We start from the raw sequence: 16,987 nt of genomic DNA, 5'->3' as shown, positions 1-16,987 counted from the left end.
AGGTGCACCGAAAATGTACCAGTAAACTGTCTATCTTTCTTTCTATAGATAGATATAAGTTCAAAATCATTTTGTTCAGCAGTGAAAGATGTTAATGTGAGAAATCCACCCTTAGGCTTCTACATAGCCTGAATGCATTTAGCAAATTACTCAGAGTTAAAAGTGATTGTGGTTGGCTAGTGGGATTAGAAGTACCTTTTCTTTGTCCTGTTGAATCTATTCTATATTGTTATTGTAAAATAATACGTTTCTACTTTTTAAAAGCGCTGCAGTTCCAGTTAAACCTCCAATTCCACTTTTCATGGGAAGGTTCTTATATATAAATTCATCCTAGACGCAACCTGAAAAAATAATGCACTGGTCTGATAATAAGGAACCTTACAACGCTTTGTTCTCCTCTCAGATCTACCCTGTGAACATCTTTCAAAGAAAAAGGCTACAAATCTATTTAAGTGGTTGGAGACTTTTTATTTTTATTTTTATTTAAATTTCGACAAATTGAGAACTGTGGAACCATACCATCAACTGCCTTAGTCTAAAATGTAATTTAAGTGGATGAAAAACCTTACTTAATGAACCAACATGAATAAAAACACAGACCATATTCAATTGTGGGGGTGTTCGTTGATTATGTCGTTTATTTGGCCCATAGGAAACTGACCTCCTGAATTCCACAATGGCATACTGCGTTCCGAAGCTCGGTGGAAGGTTCTGCTTACCTATTCTTGGCAGTGACACAGGCTGTAGCCTATGCCTACTTTTTTGTTCCTTATGGGCAGCAGGGAAAGGATCTCAGGTCTGGTACACAGCGGTGGTGCTTATGTGATAGCTTCTTTACCTTTTTAAGGAAATGATAGTCTGAATTAGAAACTCATAAATCATTGGCCCCTCTCGCTCACTAGTTACTAAATCCTCAGTACCAGCCCATAGTAAGTACTCAAAAAATAGTTACTGAATCAATGAGTCTTCCCTGTGAATCTGCAGTCACTCTAAGCATTTAATATCTAGCTTTTTCTTTGTCATTGATATGGCCCTTGATAGGACTATCCAGAGCTTCACTGTCCAGGTAGTAGCCACTAACTGCATTGGCTGTTTAAATTTAATTCAAATTAAGTATTTAGCCCTCAGTTTGTACTTGCTACTTTATAGTTTGAGCTTTGCCCTCCTTAAAAAGGGCAAGGAATTGACATGTGAGCAGTACCACTATGTGCCAACTTCACTGCCTTACCCTATTCCCCAACAGTGCAGTGGAGGGCCTAACAGCCCCCACCCCCACGGTGGTCACCGATTTGGACATCGGAGACATGAATCATTGCAATCATGGCAGAATGTTCCATGTCGTAGGACTGCTCAGACCATTCCTGAGTACCAGCTGCTTGATGGATTGCTTCTTTGTGTTCACAGTATAGCTGCCTGCTTCAGGAAGTGAGGGCTCCAGGAATAAGGAGAATCTTCAAGAGCTGCCTCACATTGTGATATGTCTGGTCCCTTGCTCCCATCCCTACAGCATGAACAAGGTAAGAGTGCTTTGAATCAGCACTTGCGTTTTTTCTCTGTGGTGCCCTGGTAGATACATTCCTTTTTCCATGCTGTGAGGAGGCTGATTCTCCTTCTAGAAAGCATTTCAGAGGTTGGAGAGTTGTATGATCCCCATGAGCAGTGTTTCAGGCAGGGTTGCAAAAGCTGGTGGCCACTCCTTTGGCTGTATAGTCCTCTGGAGATCTCACTTCTTTTTTCCAAGGCCTCTGAGTGCCCAGAAGATTGACTGTTGGTGGCCTATTTTCTGTTTTCACATCTATAAAATGCTAGTAATAGTCGTACTGACCTTACAACATTGTATTGATGAAATGTTATAATAATGAATGGACTAGTGTTAACACAGTGCCTGTCTACATTACTAGAACTTGGTAAATATTTGCTGCTGTTGTTTTTGATTTTGAGAGCTCTGGTTGATTTGGTGAGGAGTAACTAATTCCATTAGATGGGCGCTCAGGATAAATGACGAAGGAGGCTTAAGTGAAACTTTTAACAAGCGGTAGGCTATATTTGTGGCTAGTATTCTGAGGCTTGTACCTCATTTGATCTAGAAACACAGAAGTAACATCTAACTCTGGGATCTAGGAAGCACAAGATAGAAGAAGTGACATTTAGAGTTGAGTCCTGGGTGGGAAGTGGTAATTTCCTGGACAGAGAAGTTGGAACAAGGCACTCTAGGCAAATGAAGCAACTTGTGCTCAGGTGCAAAAGCATGTAAGAAAAACTGGCAGGAGTTTTACCTGGCTGGAGCAGGGTTTCTCAACCATGACACCTGCATTACAGGATTTTTTAGTAGCAGCCCCTTTCCCTACATTCTAGTCCTAACAAAAATATCTTCAGATGTTGTCAAATGCCCCTTGGCAGAGTCACACTCTGGTTGAGAACTCCTGCTCATGGAGAATGGCCAACTGTGAGCCCAGAAGCAGAGAGCAGGGCCAGATTCTATGAGCCACTGAAGCATTTAAAACAGAGGAGGGTCACTTCCAGAGACCTGCAAAAAAAGATGTGAGTTGTAGTAGAAATGGACAGCACTTTTAGGTGATTTGGTCTTGAAGAGATACAGGAGTATCCATAGACTTCAGAAAGCCCATTAGACTTACTGAGTTTTCTATACTAAGAACCCTCTTCCCCCTGGTGACTTTTCTCATGGCCATTTGTCTGGCCTTCTCAAAGGTGGGAAGCTCTCCAAACCCTTAGGTGCTTGGAGATTATGGGAAGAAATCCCTGCATGGAAGCTTTCCAGGCAACTATGTTTGCTTTACTCTGTCTGAAGAGACCAGGAAAAAATAAACGTTTGTGCTTGAGAGGTTTTAATTCGGCCAAGTTGAGCTAAAGAGGAGGAAATCTTATGTGAGTGCCCTGCCAGCCCCCTCCCTGGCAAGCTTATCTATTTACCCTTAAGCATTCTTTGAGAAGTCAACTTTAGGAATTCTGGAAAGTGGGCAGGTGTTCTGTCCCAGCAGTGCGATTAGAGGTGGGGAAGGTGATCTGTCACTGTGAATCCTGGCTTCTGTTATTTAGAGTGTGCTGTACCTAAAAGCTAGAAAAACTCCTGGGAAATCTGTATCCACATGCAAGCTTGTTCTGACAGCCCTGACCTAAGACTCTGCAGGGCAACTCAGTACCTGATGTCATGGATTTGCTTTTGATACACAGCTGGAAACCAGATTCTTCAGCAGTTTCAACTGTCTCAGTGGGTGTGTCTGTGCTTGGGAGTTACATTCTGCCTGAGTAGACCAGTGAGTGCTTTATTTTCTGTTATTTTTAATGAGAGTACTGATTAAACTGGATGTATCACGTCCATAGGTCAGCATTTTTCTTATGTTTTTCTGGCATAACAAAGAATAGGTCACTCTCTGGGGAGGAAGCTGTTCTTCCCAGCACTAATAAAACAAGGGAATTACCTCATCAACTAGGTATGTAAGTTAGAATGTTGGAAATATTGTTGTGGGTGTGACTGGTGTTCCAAGTAGAGTTGTTCCTAGAAAGTTGGAGGGTGTTGAACTGTGTATGCGCCTCTTTGTTGGACACACACTGTAATACCCTCCCTCCTTCCTTCCTAAACGTCAACCAGCTGATGGGACATTGCAGAAAGAACTGTGAGGATGGAAGGTGGCTGCATGTTTGGAAGGCAGCACTAAGGTGATGCTGATTGCAGTTCATTATTGACAGGTCTTTGGGGGGATCAATCAGTGATTCTTCTAGAAAATATAGGAACAGCCTCCAGGGAACAAAATGCTTGGCAGGTTGTCTTCCTAATTTTTGGTACTGGGGATTGAACTCATTTGTCTTCCTAATTTAACAAGGCTGACTCCAGCCCATGAGCTGCCATCCATCAGGTAAGGCCTTCATTCCTCACATTCTTGAGCTCCTATATGTGCTAGGATCTGAGAAAACACCAGAAGGACTGCAGTTCTGACTAGCACGTGGGTACATTAGAGAAGAGAAAAGGAAACATTCCCAGGCATGAGGCCCATCATGAGTGTGCTACCATTTCTTGAGGCCGATGTACATGAAATACGTCATTCAATTGATACCAAATTCTTAAGGTTTATGCAGAGTAGATCTCCTCCCATAGATTTACTTTCTTAATATCGTAAATAGTCCTTTACAGTCATAGAATCTGTGATTCATGTGTTACAGGAACTGGGAGTCCTATATTTTCCCTCATCAGATCTTTTTGTGAGAGCTGGCTTCCCTCCCTCCCTAACTCCCTTCCTTTCTTTTCTCTCTCCCTCCCTCCCCTTCCTCTGCCTTCCCTCTCCCTCTCTTTCTTTCCTCTCCCTCTCTCCCTCTCTCCCTGTCTCCCTGTCTCCCTGTCTCCCTGTCTCCCTCTTTCTTTCTTTCTTTTGCGTGTACCAGAGATCAAACTCAGGACCGTGCACTTGTGAGGCAGGCAGTGGAACCACTGAGCTAAATCCCTGGCCCATGACTTCCCAACCTTTATGTTGGTCAAAAACTTCAAATAGTAATTTGTTTTAAGATGGGTAGTCTTCATCCTTCCTTCTTTCTGGACCATTCTCTCATTAATACGTGCGTGTTAGCAGAGAGCAGTGGAAGGATCTGGGATGGAGATAAACCCTTCCAGGTCATGAGCTACCTCAAATCATACCCACCTTCTAATTGCAGGTCAGCTGTAGGGCCCCATAACCCAGTCACTTCCCAGAAGCCCCGCCTCTGAGTACTGAGTCTTTGAGGGACCATTCCAAAATTTCATGTACAACGTATACATATAATGGTACCTCAGTTCAAAAATATAATTCTTTCCACAGTTCTGGTTGCAAAGGGAATTGGATGAAAACTGAATCAAATTTCCCCACTAGGTCAACCTAACCATTGAATCTGATTTGATTCGATTCTCATCTGATTCAGTTTGCAACCAGAATCATGGAAAGAATTAAGATCGTGAACGAGGTACCAAGGTATATTTTATGTATCACATAAATTTTTACTAGTAAGAGGGATTAATTTGGGGGCTTGCCTATGTTCTGTGTATGTTGTCATGCTATACATGAAGGATTTTAATGTGTTATTTGGAAAAAAATATTAGAGCCAAAATGGGAAGAGGGGCAAATTGGGATTTTATAGGAACAAGCAGGGCAGGATAATATACATTCACCTCATACCACCTTGTAAGTTCATAAAACCCCACTTGCAGGACCAGTGGTCTACTCTTGAAAAATCTTGTTTATCTAGTACTAGCAACCTTGGAATTATGATGGTTCACTCTCTCCCTTGTGGTCCTTCCTTTCATAAAAGCATGCCATATGCTGTTCTGTGCTTTGGATTTATGAAAACACTCCATCTGATTGGAAAATAATTGATTTTTCTGTTGTTACACAAAATGATCCTATTCTCCCCCCCATTAAAAAAGAATCCTTTTCAGAACTGTTTCTTCCTTATTATGTTCAAATAAAGCTAGATCTGACTTTTACTGCTTTGCACAACTGTTGTGGCATCCAGTGAAACAGAGTAGTGCCTCTTATCTCTATTGGTGGGTAGATGCCATTGTTTGCTTAATTATCTGCTCACCAGAATTTTTTCTTTGAATGTTTTCTAGTATTCAGAACCCTATCCTAGTGCACCAGGTTGGAGACAGTTTCATGTTTACACTCAGATCAGTATCTCTACAGTCAACTGAAAAGTAAAACTGAAACTTAGTTTCTGCCTTCATTTACAGTTTTTCTTACTTTGTACTTCCTTACTACAAAGCAGTGAAGTCCACAGTTTGTCCCCCCTTACTTTCCCATCCAATACCTGATGTTTACCCAGCTCTAATTGATAAAACATCAACTCCTCCATCACTTACTAATCAGGTGCATGCTGCTTTGCTGACATGGGCTTGCAATGAATACATCAGTGAATAAAAGTCTTTGCTCTTCTGCTAAAGGTGGGGAGAGTCATCCCATCAAGAGGTTTAATATTTAAACATAAACCTAGTGTTAAAATATTCCCATCTAAATTTTTTTTCCACTGGATAAGCAAGTTAACAGAGCTACTGGATGCATTATAAGGAATTGGTGAAAGAGAAACATTAAGATCTCTCTCCCATTTTAGGATACCTTTTCACCAAATGCATGGTCTGAATTTGATAAACCTTGATTGTCATTTTTCTGAAGGCAGTGATCAAGTCCTTGTTGTGGTAAACTTTGAAGAGCTATTGCACAGTTTAAAAACTTAGTGATATGGAAGAAAATATAAGTAAACTAAGTGATCTTAAAAGCCTCATTGATTTTTAGCAGCAGAAATTAGAAACAAAGAGAATGTTTAATTAGTAAAATCTCAAAATTTATTTTTATCAAAAGACATTCTGAACTAGTCTGAAAGAAAGACAAAAGGCAAACTGTAGAAATATTTGTAACATATACAACAGAAAATTAACTTTATTAAGCATTCTTACAAATTAATAAATTAATAAGATAAAAATTAATACATTAATAGAAACTGGGCAGAGACAGAAAGATAAGACCCATAAAGAAAGACATGTAATTAAATAACAGATAAGAAAATGTTCAACCTTGACAGTAATCGAAGAAATGCAAATTAAGATAACAATTTGATATTTTCCACCTATACAGTTGATGAAGATTTATAAAATTTATCTAGTGCATTGGGCTCTGTCATATCCAGTGAAAAAACCTGCATTCTGAAGTGTGACTTAATGTATATCAAAGCCTAAAACTTCATGCACATTTGACCTAGAAATTCCATTTATAGAGCATTAAGTAAAAAAAATCTTTGAATGTGTGTAAAAATTTAGCTAAAGTACTCATCACAATATTGTTAAAATAGTGATTTTTTCCTAAGGTAGTAACCACAACCATACAATAAAAATGCCATGGGAAGGTGGTAGAGCATTTGATGACACAAAAAGACGTTCCAAGTAACTTGAGAATTACATAAAAAAGATGGACAATTTGACCACTATTTCATTGTTTAGGAAGGTACATGTGTATATATGCAGGAAAAGGATTGAAGGTGCACATCCAAATTTTGGGTATTCTCTTCTTTTTGCACATATATTCTAAATTTTCTTTAGCAGTGTATATCTTTTATACTAAAAATAATATTTTTCAATTAAAGGCACTAAATTACATTTAAGATATGAATTACGCCGTATTTTTAAATATACATAATTAAAACTGGAAGAATATTCCACAGAATGTTAATACTGTTTTTTTTCAAGCGGTAGATATATGGGACACATCAGTTAATTTCCTTCTTTCTTTCTTAAAATTTTTTTTTGTATTTTCAACTTTCTTAAATAAGTATTTGTATTTCATTAGTTATTAGGAAAAAAGTGAAAGTTTAAAAACAAATACTTGTTTAGCTGTTTTGCAGTTGGGGTGCAACTGGATGTTTTGTGGAGAAAGAGGGAGAACAAGGAATTGGTCACACAGATTTGGATTTGAGAGTCATTTTGTTTGGGATTTTATTGGGAAGGAGTGTTGTAATATATTAATGATTTGGGGACAATAGTAAGTAGAGAAATACTCTTTTAAAAAGATTTTATTCTTTGATTCAGTGGTTCAAATATTCTTAAGTGCACATCACATCCTCTTACTCAGTATTTTGTCATTTCTTCATACCTGTTCAAACACATTGCTGATGCACAAAGACCGGTGAATCTCAGACTATGAGTTGGGGATGCTCAGGAGAGTATAAATAGTGTATTCATTCTTCAAGTGACCTACTTGTGAGATCAAAGCTGTTTGCATAATATTGAGACATTATTTGCCTTTTTCACTCTTCTCAAGTATATAGGATAGTGTTTGCAGAATCTGTGTGACATGCAATGAAGTCATCCCCAAGACAGCTCTTGGGATGTGTGCTTATGTTTTCATGTTTTCCACATTTCTCAATTTTAATCTCTAACATGGTAAACATTGATAAAAATAATCCACATAACGAAAAGTTCTTCAGGGTTTGTGATAATTTCTAAGCCTGTAAAAGGATCCTCAATCAGATGTTTGAGAACCAGTGTGTGAGATGATGGACCTGTCCTACGTGTGGCAAGGCCTACTTTAACAAGAGATGGACCTTGAACTCTGATCACTGAGCATAGCACTTCTGTTCCATCTTTAGGAATAATTGCCCTTACTCCTTCCAAAAAGTATATTTGTATAGAGTTTGAGAGGTTGCCCTTAGTCCTTCTAAAAACTACATTTTTATAGCATTTGAGAGGTTAAAGAAAGACTTGGTTAACACAAGGCCAGTGTAGCACCTGAGTGACAAGTAAATCGAATTCTGTAGGGTATATGAAAACAGTGACTGTAGACCTCTAGATTGTATCTCTAACATGCATTGCACTGGGAAATTGAGTGATTCTTTAGGAAGATAGGAATATACGTTGGTACCTTGGTTCACAAATGCTTTTGTTTGTGAACAATTTGGCTTGCAAACAGAAGCATTTGGCAAAATTTGTTTCTGTTTGAAAACTCTAACCAGTGACAGACATGACCATACCTATCTTTCCCACACAAACACAAACATAGTCAACTTTTCCAAATCATAGAACAAAGTAAGTTCATGAACTGAGGTACCGCTATAATTCCCTTCTAGGAGGTAGGGTAATACAAATTTAAAATGATGACTGACCATGTAATCCAGCAGATGGGTGATTTGGCATGGAGGACAAATTTAAAAGAATTAACTGAATGTATTTATGCTCACTTGTCTTTAAAATGTTTGCATGCGTAAAACTTGTTTTTTTCTGTGTGTGTATGTAAATACGTATAAATACATTTTAGGGATTATTTCCTCAGCTAAGTAGAAATAGCTCTGAACAAAGTCACTTGGACTATGGAAGAAGACTTAAAACCCTGTCTCAGTCCTGTAGTGTCTCCTCCTCCTTTCTGCCTATCCAGAAACACACTAAAGTTGGTCTCTCCTTGGGTATGGGGCTCGCTTCTGAATCTCAGAACATGTTCATGATGGAGCAGTGATTGGTGCCTTCTTACCTGAGAAGCATTCTGCATGGCTCAGGGCCTGTGTTGAAAACCGGAACTTTTCTGTCAGAGCATGTGGTCATCACTTGTGTGGAAGCACCTCAAAGTAAGCTTCAGCCTGAGATGCTGTGCACCCTTTGCAGTGTCACAGGGTCCCAGCAATGTCTTGAATGAAGGAGTCACATGGCCTGCACCAAGAGATCCAACCCTATCAGAAAAGATGAAGGAGAATCCGATAAGGTAAAAGGAGGTAAATTAAGGCTTCAGAGTAGAAAAGGTGGACTCTTGGTTAAGCTCCTAAAAGCCCTAGGAAAGGAGAAGGGATATGTTTTGGCATGATTGTAATGTAATTGCAAGTCTGAGGGCCTTGTGGTGAATCATGATAAGCTCTTTGAAATGTGGCAGCAGCTACTGATGTTCAGACAGGTCTCACCTGAAGGAAAGAGGATGCTCCCTCCCACCTTGTTCTTCTTGGTGGAACTTTCAAATGTTGTGATGGCTGGTTTTGGAATGTTGTTCATCCAAATTTCTTAGGATTTAAGAGAGAAGCACCTAGGATTTTCTTGATTATAACAGGCTCTGCTCTCCACCCCACCTCCATACTGATGAATTGCCCAGTGATTTAATTGAGTTTTGACAAATGGTGTATCTTATTGTGTGTCACCATATTGAACTGAGTCCACACAGCCCTACAGCACAGAGGCCTTTGCCTACCTGACATGTACAGGCCTCACTCTTTGAGGCTAGAGGTTGTAACAATAAAGCCAGCAGATTCTGGTCTTTTTCAGTCAGGCAGAGGAATGCTTCTGTTTTCTTCCCTAATTCCTCATCTCCTTCCCTCTCATAGTAGACCTTAATGGGTACAATTAAATTACATCCTATTTAGTTAATTGGTGATTGCAAACAAGATTATTTAGTTGCTTAATCTATACTTGTCCATCTTTAGAATATCAACAATCAACTCAATCTACCTGATTTTGCAAACATGTAATCTCAAAGCGTGGAATTGCTGTGTTTGAAAGTAAATATGTAACAGAGAGGTTCCTTTCTATGCAGTCTATTAATACAAGTACCTGATACTTTAGATTTGCTCTTTTTCCTCCCTTTTTTGTCATATACAGGGCTTACAGTGCATAGCTATTTGCTGGTATTTTTCATACTATCTTTTGTCTGTAAAATCAGCCTAACATTTCGTTTACTATAAGATGTTTCAGAGAACACTGTACTTTTGAGTTCATGTGTATCATTGGCTTCATTTTTAAAAGACCATACACACTGTGAGATAAAATTAATAAATGCACTGTACTCAATAGAACAAGAGAGATGCCTGTTTAGGATATGTAAAACTACATAATTTGCAGAAATTCTTCAGTTAATGTTAGAAGACATATTTCTAGCCTCACATAAATGGCAATGTTTATATTTAAATGAAAACATTTAGATTTGATTAATCACAGCTTATATGTTATTCTGGTTTGTTTATTTGGGTTTCTTTCCCATTTTTTATGGAATAGTTTTACCACCCTTGTACTTCAATACAATAGCATTATCTTGAGAGACTAGTCTCAATTAGCTATAAAGATAAGCAGTTAATTAAGATAACTAACCCTAGCCAAAGAGGTAAAGTGCTGTCACATGTCATAGTGATCAAGAACCATCTGTTAATTAGAAAGTAGGAAAGCGGCAGTGGGTTATGAAAAAAAGTATTGGGTGAAATTAGCAATATATGTATCTCTTGTTATTTCTTAAATCCAACCCATAAACAATTTGTTGTGACAGCTCTAGGCTGAGATTATGGCATTTTGGATAAGGTCTGATTATAGTTAAAAATAGACATGTATTGAAGATCAGAAAAGGAATATTAAACAATTGAAATTTTGTGAAAGACTGATGCTGTTTCATTGTAATAATTTCCCCAAAGGCACATTAGTAATGCTGCTAAATACAGACTTTAATAGACTTTAATAATGTGTACTTAGAGGCCTGATACACAAAGGGATAATGTATAAAACATTCATTATGGAAAATTGCTACCTTTTTTATTTAATAAGAAATCTGTTGAAACAAAACCATCACACTGCCTATGGCATTGTGTTCCTGGGTATTAGCAAGCTGAAGAATAATTGCCAATTTCTTTTACAATTTTTTCACCTATTCTAGTCAAGTTGCAGTCATATTTACTTATTTGTTCCATGAATGAAAATGGAGGGGAGTACTTGCGTTGGATGAGCTGTTGTTCAGATTGTGGCCCAGCCTCTGATTACTTCTGTAATCTTGGACAAGTTGCTTAACATCAAATTCTGTTGTTTTTTCATTTGCAAACTGAACATTGTTCTGCAAAGTTGTGAGAGGAAAGTTAAATGTTGGCACCACAGAATAAACACTCAGTAAATGCCTCCTATTGTCATTGCTTTTTACACCTGTTTATCTTTATATTGCTTGTATCTATGGATGCTGGTTGTGGAGGCAGCAGGAAGGGGGTTGAGAATAGGAAAAAGCAAATTATAAGAAAGCCTTGGTGAGCAGGTCTGTAGCCACGCCCTGCATTGGATTTCAGTGTGCTGCTGCTGAGAGCCATGCCACTTGAAAATGAGAGAAAAGTAAGAAGCAGATGCTCCTAGAAGAACAGTGGGGCATTTATCTCTTTTAATGAGATAACATCATTAGAGTGACAAAGTGCAGCGAATCGATACTCGAAATGGACTGGCGCTATCTTCCCCAAGTGCTCTGATTGTTACACTTCACAGTCTCAGAATCTGCTGAATCACGAATTCTGTCTTATCTGTTTTTAGGGCCACTGGCTTTGATCTCAGAGAATAGATCCACACCTTAGGGATCTCCAGAGGAGTGGGAAAGGACTAATTGGATAAATGAGAAAAATCCGAGGTGATTTATAAGCTGCTCTGTAATCAAGGAACCTCAGAGAAGGAGGTCAGGCTTCTTTTTCCTTTGACTTCTTGAAATGGCTGCACATCCTAACTCCTTTACCCTCCATCTCTGCTCCCCACTCTGTCTGCTTCTTGGTGTAATGTCAGAAACACTAATCATGTCAGACTGTGACACTGACAGCCCTGACATTCACAACAAAGAGAGAAGAGAGAGAGAGGAAGAGGGGTGGGGGAGGGGGAGGCAAGGGAAAGCAGCAGAGCAAGGATTTTTTATTGCACATAAAACCCATAGCTGCAGAATCACCAACATTTCTGGACATATCACATAGAAGGAAAATCAAGGAAGGCACAAGGTGAATTGTGATAGAGATTAAAATTGGGCTGAGGGAATTTTTGTGCCACTATTTTTTTGCCCTCTTCTTTTAGATCTTGGTGCACATAACCTATATTAGAATCGCCATGGCTATGGTTTCTTTCCATGAAGGAAAAAAAAGGAATTTGAATTCCTTTTCCCATCTTCCATTTTCTTTCTTTGCCCCACTTTTTCTATTTGATATAGAGTGAAGTTAAACACAGGTGTTAGCAGGAAGTGCGAACTTCGGAGTTTTGCCATTTTATTACCAGCTTAAACTGTTACCCGTAGTTTACTCTGAACACGAGCCACTTCGAGGAAGAAGTCACTGGTAAGGGATGTTTTCTGACAGAGACATATCCTGGTCAGCCTTGTCTTTGGCCCCCTCAGCAGTTGCCTGTGATGGCCAGATGCAGGAAACTGTTGTTTTGGGCCCCCTGACAGTTGGGGGTGGGCTCCCCAACACCTTTGCACTTACTTCCCCCTCAGGCATATTCTCCACTTGGAGTCCTTCTGGTGAGTGCTCTCAGTCTCCGTCTTGGATCAGTCACGACCTGGAAACCCGCTGCCGCAGCACACATGTGTTTTGAATCCAGATGCTGTGATCTAAATTGAGCTCTGAGCTCAGGCAGAATCATCCTAGCTTTTTATAAACACAAGAATCCAGCTGCCAGCTCAGCTTTTGAGGGATTTTGAACTACAGCTCTGTCTTAGTTTGGATATCTTTTTTATTTTATTTTTTATTTTATTTATTTCCCCAAAAATAAGACCAGGTCTTAAGTTTTGCTCCAAAAAAGGCAAGAGGGGTTATTTTCAGGGGATGTCTTATGTTTTCACATGTAATAATCTTTATTTATTCATGTATAACAATCTACATTTATTCAAAATACTCATGTCATCTTCTTGTGGAACATCATCATAACACTCCAAATCCCGTTGTGACTTCATTTCCTGTAGAACCATTGTCTCAATCTTTCATGCCCAGCACCAGAGCTTTCCTAAAGTGAACACTTTCTTATCCATGTAGCCTGCTCATAGTGCATTGGCAACACAGCTTTCATTGATTTTATATCATGAATTCTTCATCCAACTCACACAACCTCTTACAGGCTGGAGTTCACAAAATTTCCATTGAATCAAGTGATAATTTAAGACTTGGAGACATGAAGAGCAACAAAAGTGATGACAGTTAAGAATGATGGTCCACACAAAGTGACAAAAATCGCAAGCATCAAAATTTAGGAAACGTTTCTTTAATTCACATGAATGCATTAAATATGTCCCTTACAACACACCATATATTGAATTACAGCAATTCATATAGACACAGCTGTGTCCATTTGTTATCAAGTGCACATGTTATTTGTGCATTGTCTATACTTTAATTGATCACTCGGCAATAAGACTTGAATTTATCTACTTACTTAGATATTTCTCATCCAAAGGCACCTGCTTAGGTATTTACAAATATTTAATTATAATTTGTATTATCACTTATTTATTTATTTTTATTTTTTTTCAGCTTTAATTGAGTTTATTGGTACATTTTAGGGATATAGTACAGTTACATTCATTGTTGGGATCTTGTACCTCTACATGACAAGTCTTGATTCTCATTTTTTCCCCTTACCTCTGCCCTCCCTTCACCCCCTCCTCCCCTCCCCATCTACAAACACTTTATTTTCATCTTTTCATTCTCTCACATTTTTTTCTTTTCCCTTTTTACTCTTCCCCTACCCATCCCACCTTCCCTACACCTTTAGCTCCTTTCTTCCCATTTCTAAATGTCAGTAATCTTATTAGAATCTTATGCATTGTTGCAGATTATTCACACCAGGGACACTATTCAGTATTTACACATGTGTGACTTATTTATTTCACTTAGTATATCTTCAATATGTATCCATTTTCCTATGAATGAATCTATTTTTCTCGTTCTTTATGGCTAATATTCCATTTTATAAAAAAACCACATCTTCTTTATCCACTTTCCAGCGGATGGGCAAATGGGCTGTTTCCAAGATTTAGCTATTACATACTGTGCCACTATAAACATGGGTGCACATACTTCTCTGTGATATGATTCTTTTAGTTCTCTTGGAAAGATACCCAGCAGAGGGATGGCTGGGTCAAATGGAACCTCCAGTCCAAGCTTTCTGAGGTATCTCCATATTGATTTCCATAGTGGTTGCACCAGTCTGCACTCCCACCAACAATGGAGAAGGGTTCCTTTCTCCCCACAACCCCGCCAACATTTGTTATTGTGTGATTTCTTGATAGCAGCCATTCTTTGTGGGGTAAGGTGGAATCTCAGTGTTGTTTTCATCTGCATCTCTCGAATGACCAGTGATGTGGAACATTTTTTCAAATATTTTCTTGCTGCTTTTACTTCTTTGTCTGAGAAATGTCTGTTCATTTCAGATACCCATTTTTAAGCATAAAGGTCAGTAATATTACTTATTTATATTTAATTATATATAATACACTATTATTTTATTCATTATATTTGTCATATGTTGCAACTGATATACTAAATGCATCTATCTTGTTGACAGTCTAACTGGGGCTTATTTTGGAAAGGATTTATATTATTAGCATCCTGTAAAATCATGCTGAGGCTTATTTTCTGGTAAAGTCTTATTTTGGGGGAAATATGGTAATTAAATCCTATATTAGGTAATGCTAGCTGGATTTTTTTCTCTTGTTCAAGTATCCAAGTAGATAACTTGTTCAAGTATCAAGTAGATAACTTCTGATCAGTAAGATGCTTTTATTCAGAAATGATTCGGGAATCCTGAAGTCAGGCTTCATCCATCTTCTGGTTTTACCATCTTTATTAGTGTATTCAGGCTTCTGTAACAAACTACCCCACAGACTGGATGACTTAAATAACAGAAATTTACTGTCTCACAATTCAGGAGACTAGAAGTCTAAGATCAAGGCATGGACACAGTTGATTATTTTACAGGAAATAATCTATTGCAAGACTCGCCCTGTGGCTTATCGATGGCCGTCTTTTCCATGTCTGTACATCATCTTCCCTCCATTCCTGTCTGTGCCCAGATTTATTCTTTTATAAATCACCTTTGTTGAGACTCCATTATAGCATGACTAGAATGCTTTTCAGTTAACCCTCCAATTATTTATATGTGAGTGCCTGTAATTGCTTACTATTTTGTTTTCTTAAGACTCTTAAGATATTCACTGGGGATTTTCTTTTATAATATTAATGGGCACCTTTTCTCCTGTTTTGCCTAGTAAAATCCAGATCAATGAGATTTTACCACAATATCTTCCAAAAATTTAGCTTACAGGTTAGACTGATTTCCTGCAGTACAGTAAGAATTGTTGTTGTTGTTACATGTTCTATTATTACTGAAAAATGATATACATCCAAGAGGGAAAAAGGATATTGTGAGTAGAGAACAGTTATGTAACCTGCTGTCCTTAATCTCTAGTGGCTAAACTTTAGGATTTAATTATAAAAATCTTGTCTCTTCTATCAGGTTAGTCATTATTTTGAAGTTGAACATGGGTTTTAAAAGTGACTGATCACTTTGTATGTTCCTTTTAAATTACAGTAAGAAATCATGAATTCTCTACATTTAGAACTGCTAACATTATTTAGATTTGCCTGTTGAATAAGTTTATTCTTTGAAAAAAGCAGGAGGACTCAGAAAAATATTTCCACTGCAAATTTTTGGCTTCTTAAAAGTAATTTGTAAGAAAGTTCAAGAGTGGTAGTAATTTGAAAAGGATAAGTAGATGCAGTCTGAAAACTTAGTAGGTACTGTGAAAGCACACTAATACTGAACCATCATATTTAAAGTTTTAGTCATAAAGTTTCATGTCAAAACCATTATCTTGCTGTTTTATTGTTCTTTTACTTTAAAACACTATTTTAATCTAATTCGTGTTTGAAATTCATCAATAGTACTGTACTGAAGATTTTCTTTTGATCAGAAAACCTGACATTGGAGAAAGGTCTAGGATATTTGTCCTTTGTAGATATTTAATAAACAGTCATTATTTTAAGTTTTATTATTTGTCTAATTTTAACCCAACTTTGTATTAACTACTTTCTTTTTTAAAATTAATTTTACTAGTACATTTAAGGTGTACAATATAATGATATTCGTCTTTGGAAATTTGCACCTTTACATAATCCATCTTGGTTCTTATTTTTTCCCCACTCCCCTGGCCTCCCTTCAACCCCTCCACCCCTTCCTATCTGCAGAGTCTATTTCCATTTTTTCTTTTTCTCATATTAATTCCATTCCCTTCTTTCTTTTCGCTTACCCCTCCCACTTCCCCTTCCCCTTTGCACCATTTCTTCCTATTTCACATTATCTACTATACCTTTTAGTCCTTATTTACACTTTCAGTTTCTCAGACTAAACTATTCAGCATTTATACATATGTGTCTTATTTATCTCACTTGAGTATCATCACCTCAGTGTGCCTCATTTAGCTGTAAATGTCTCTAGTTTCTCATTCTTTATGAGAATTTTATTAAAATTGTATTTTATTAAAAAATTCACATTTTCTTTATCTAGTCTCCTGTTGCTGGGCAATTGGACTGCTTCCAAGTTTTAGCTATTACAAAATCAGACCTCTAGAATTTAAAGATCCAGTCCAAAAATGGACATCTGAAATGAACAGACATTTCTCAAAGAAGAAGAAATAGCAAATAAATGTAAGAAAAAATGTTCAACATTGCTGGTTATTTGAGACATGCAAATGAAAACAACACTGATTTCCAC

At 37.8% G+C, this 16,987-nt stretch overlaps 1 protein-coding gene across 2 annotated transcripts in view; it reads left to right on the top strand.

Annotated features, from left to right (window-relative positions):
• The first annotated feature begins 1,411 nt into the window (after positions 1 to 1,411).
• The window catches only part of Bach2 (BTB domain and CNC homolog 2), a 270,490-nt gene continuing 254,914 nt past the window's right edge, over positions 1,412 to 16,987 (top strand). For both annotated transcript variants that reach the window (XM_010633229.2, XM_010633230.2), the window contains exon 1: positions 1,412 to 1,517. In XM_010633229.2, the coding sequence (XP_010631531.1) occupies positions 1,509 to 1,517 (9 nt within the window). In that variant the 5' untranslated portion in view covers positions 1,412 to 1,508. The remainder of the gene's footprint in view (positions 1,518 to 16,987) is intronic.

The sequence above is a fragment of the Fukomys damarensis genome, unplaced genomic scaffold (genome assembly GCF_012274545.1).
Source record: "Fukomys damarensis isolate Sample0158 unplaced genomic scaffold, DMR_v1.0_HiC HiC_scaffold_14, whole genome shotgun sequence".
NCBI classification, from domain to species: Eukaryota; Metazoa; Chordata; class Mammalia; order Rodentia; family Bathyergidae; genus Fukomys; species Fukomys damarensis.
Note: the sequence above shows the minus strand (reverse complement) of the source record. Positions and strands in the feature narration are given on the sequence as shown.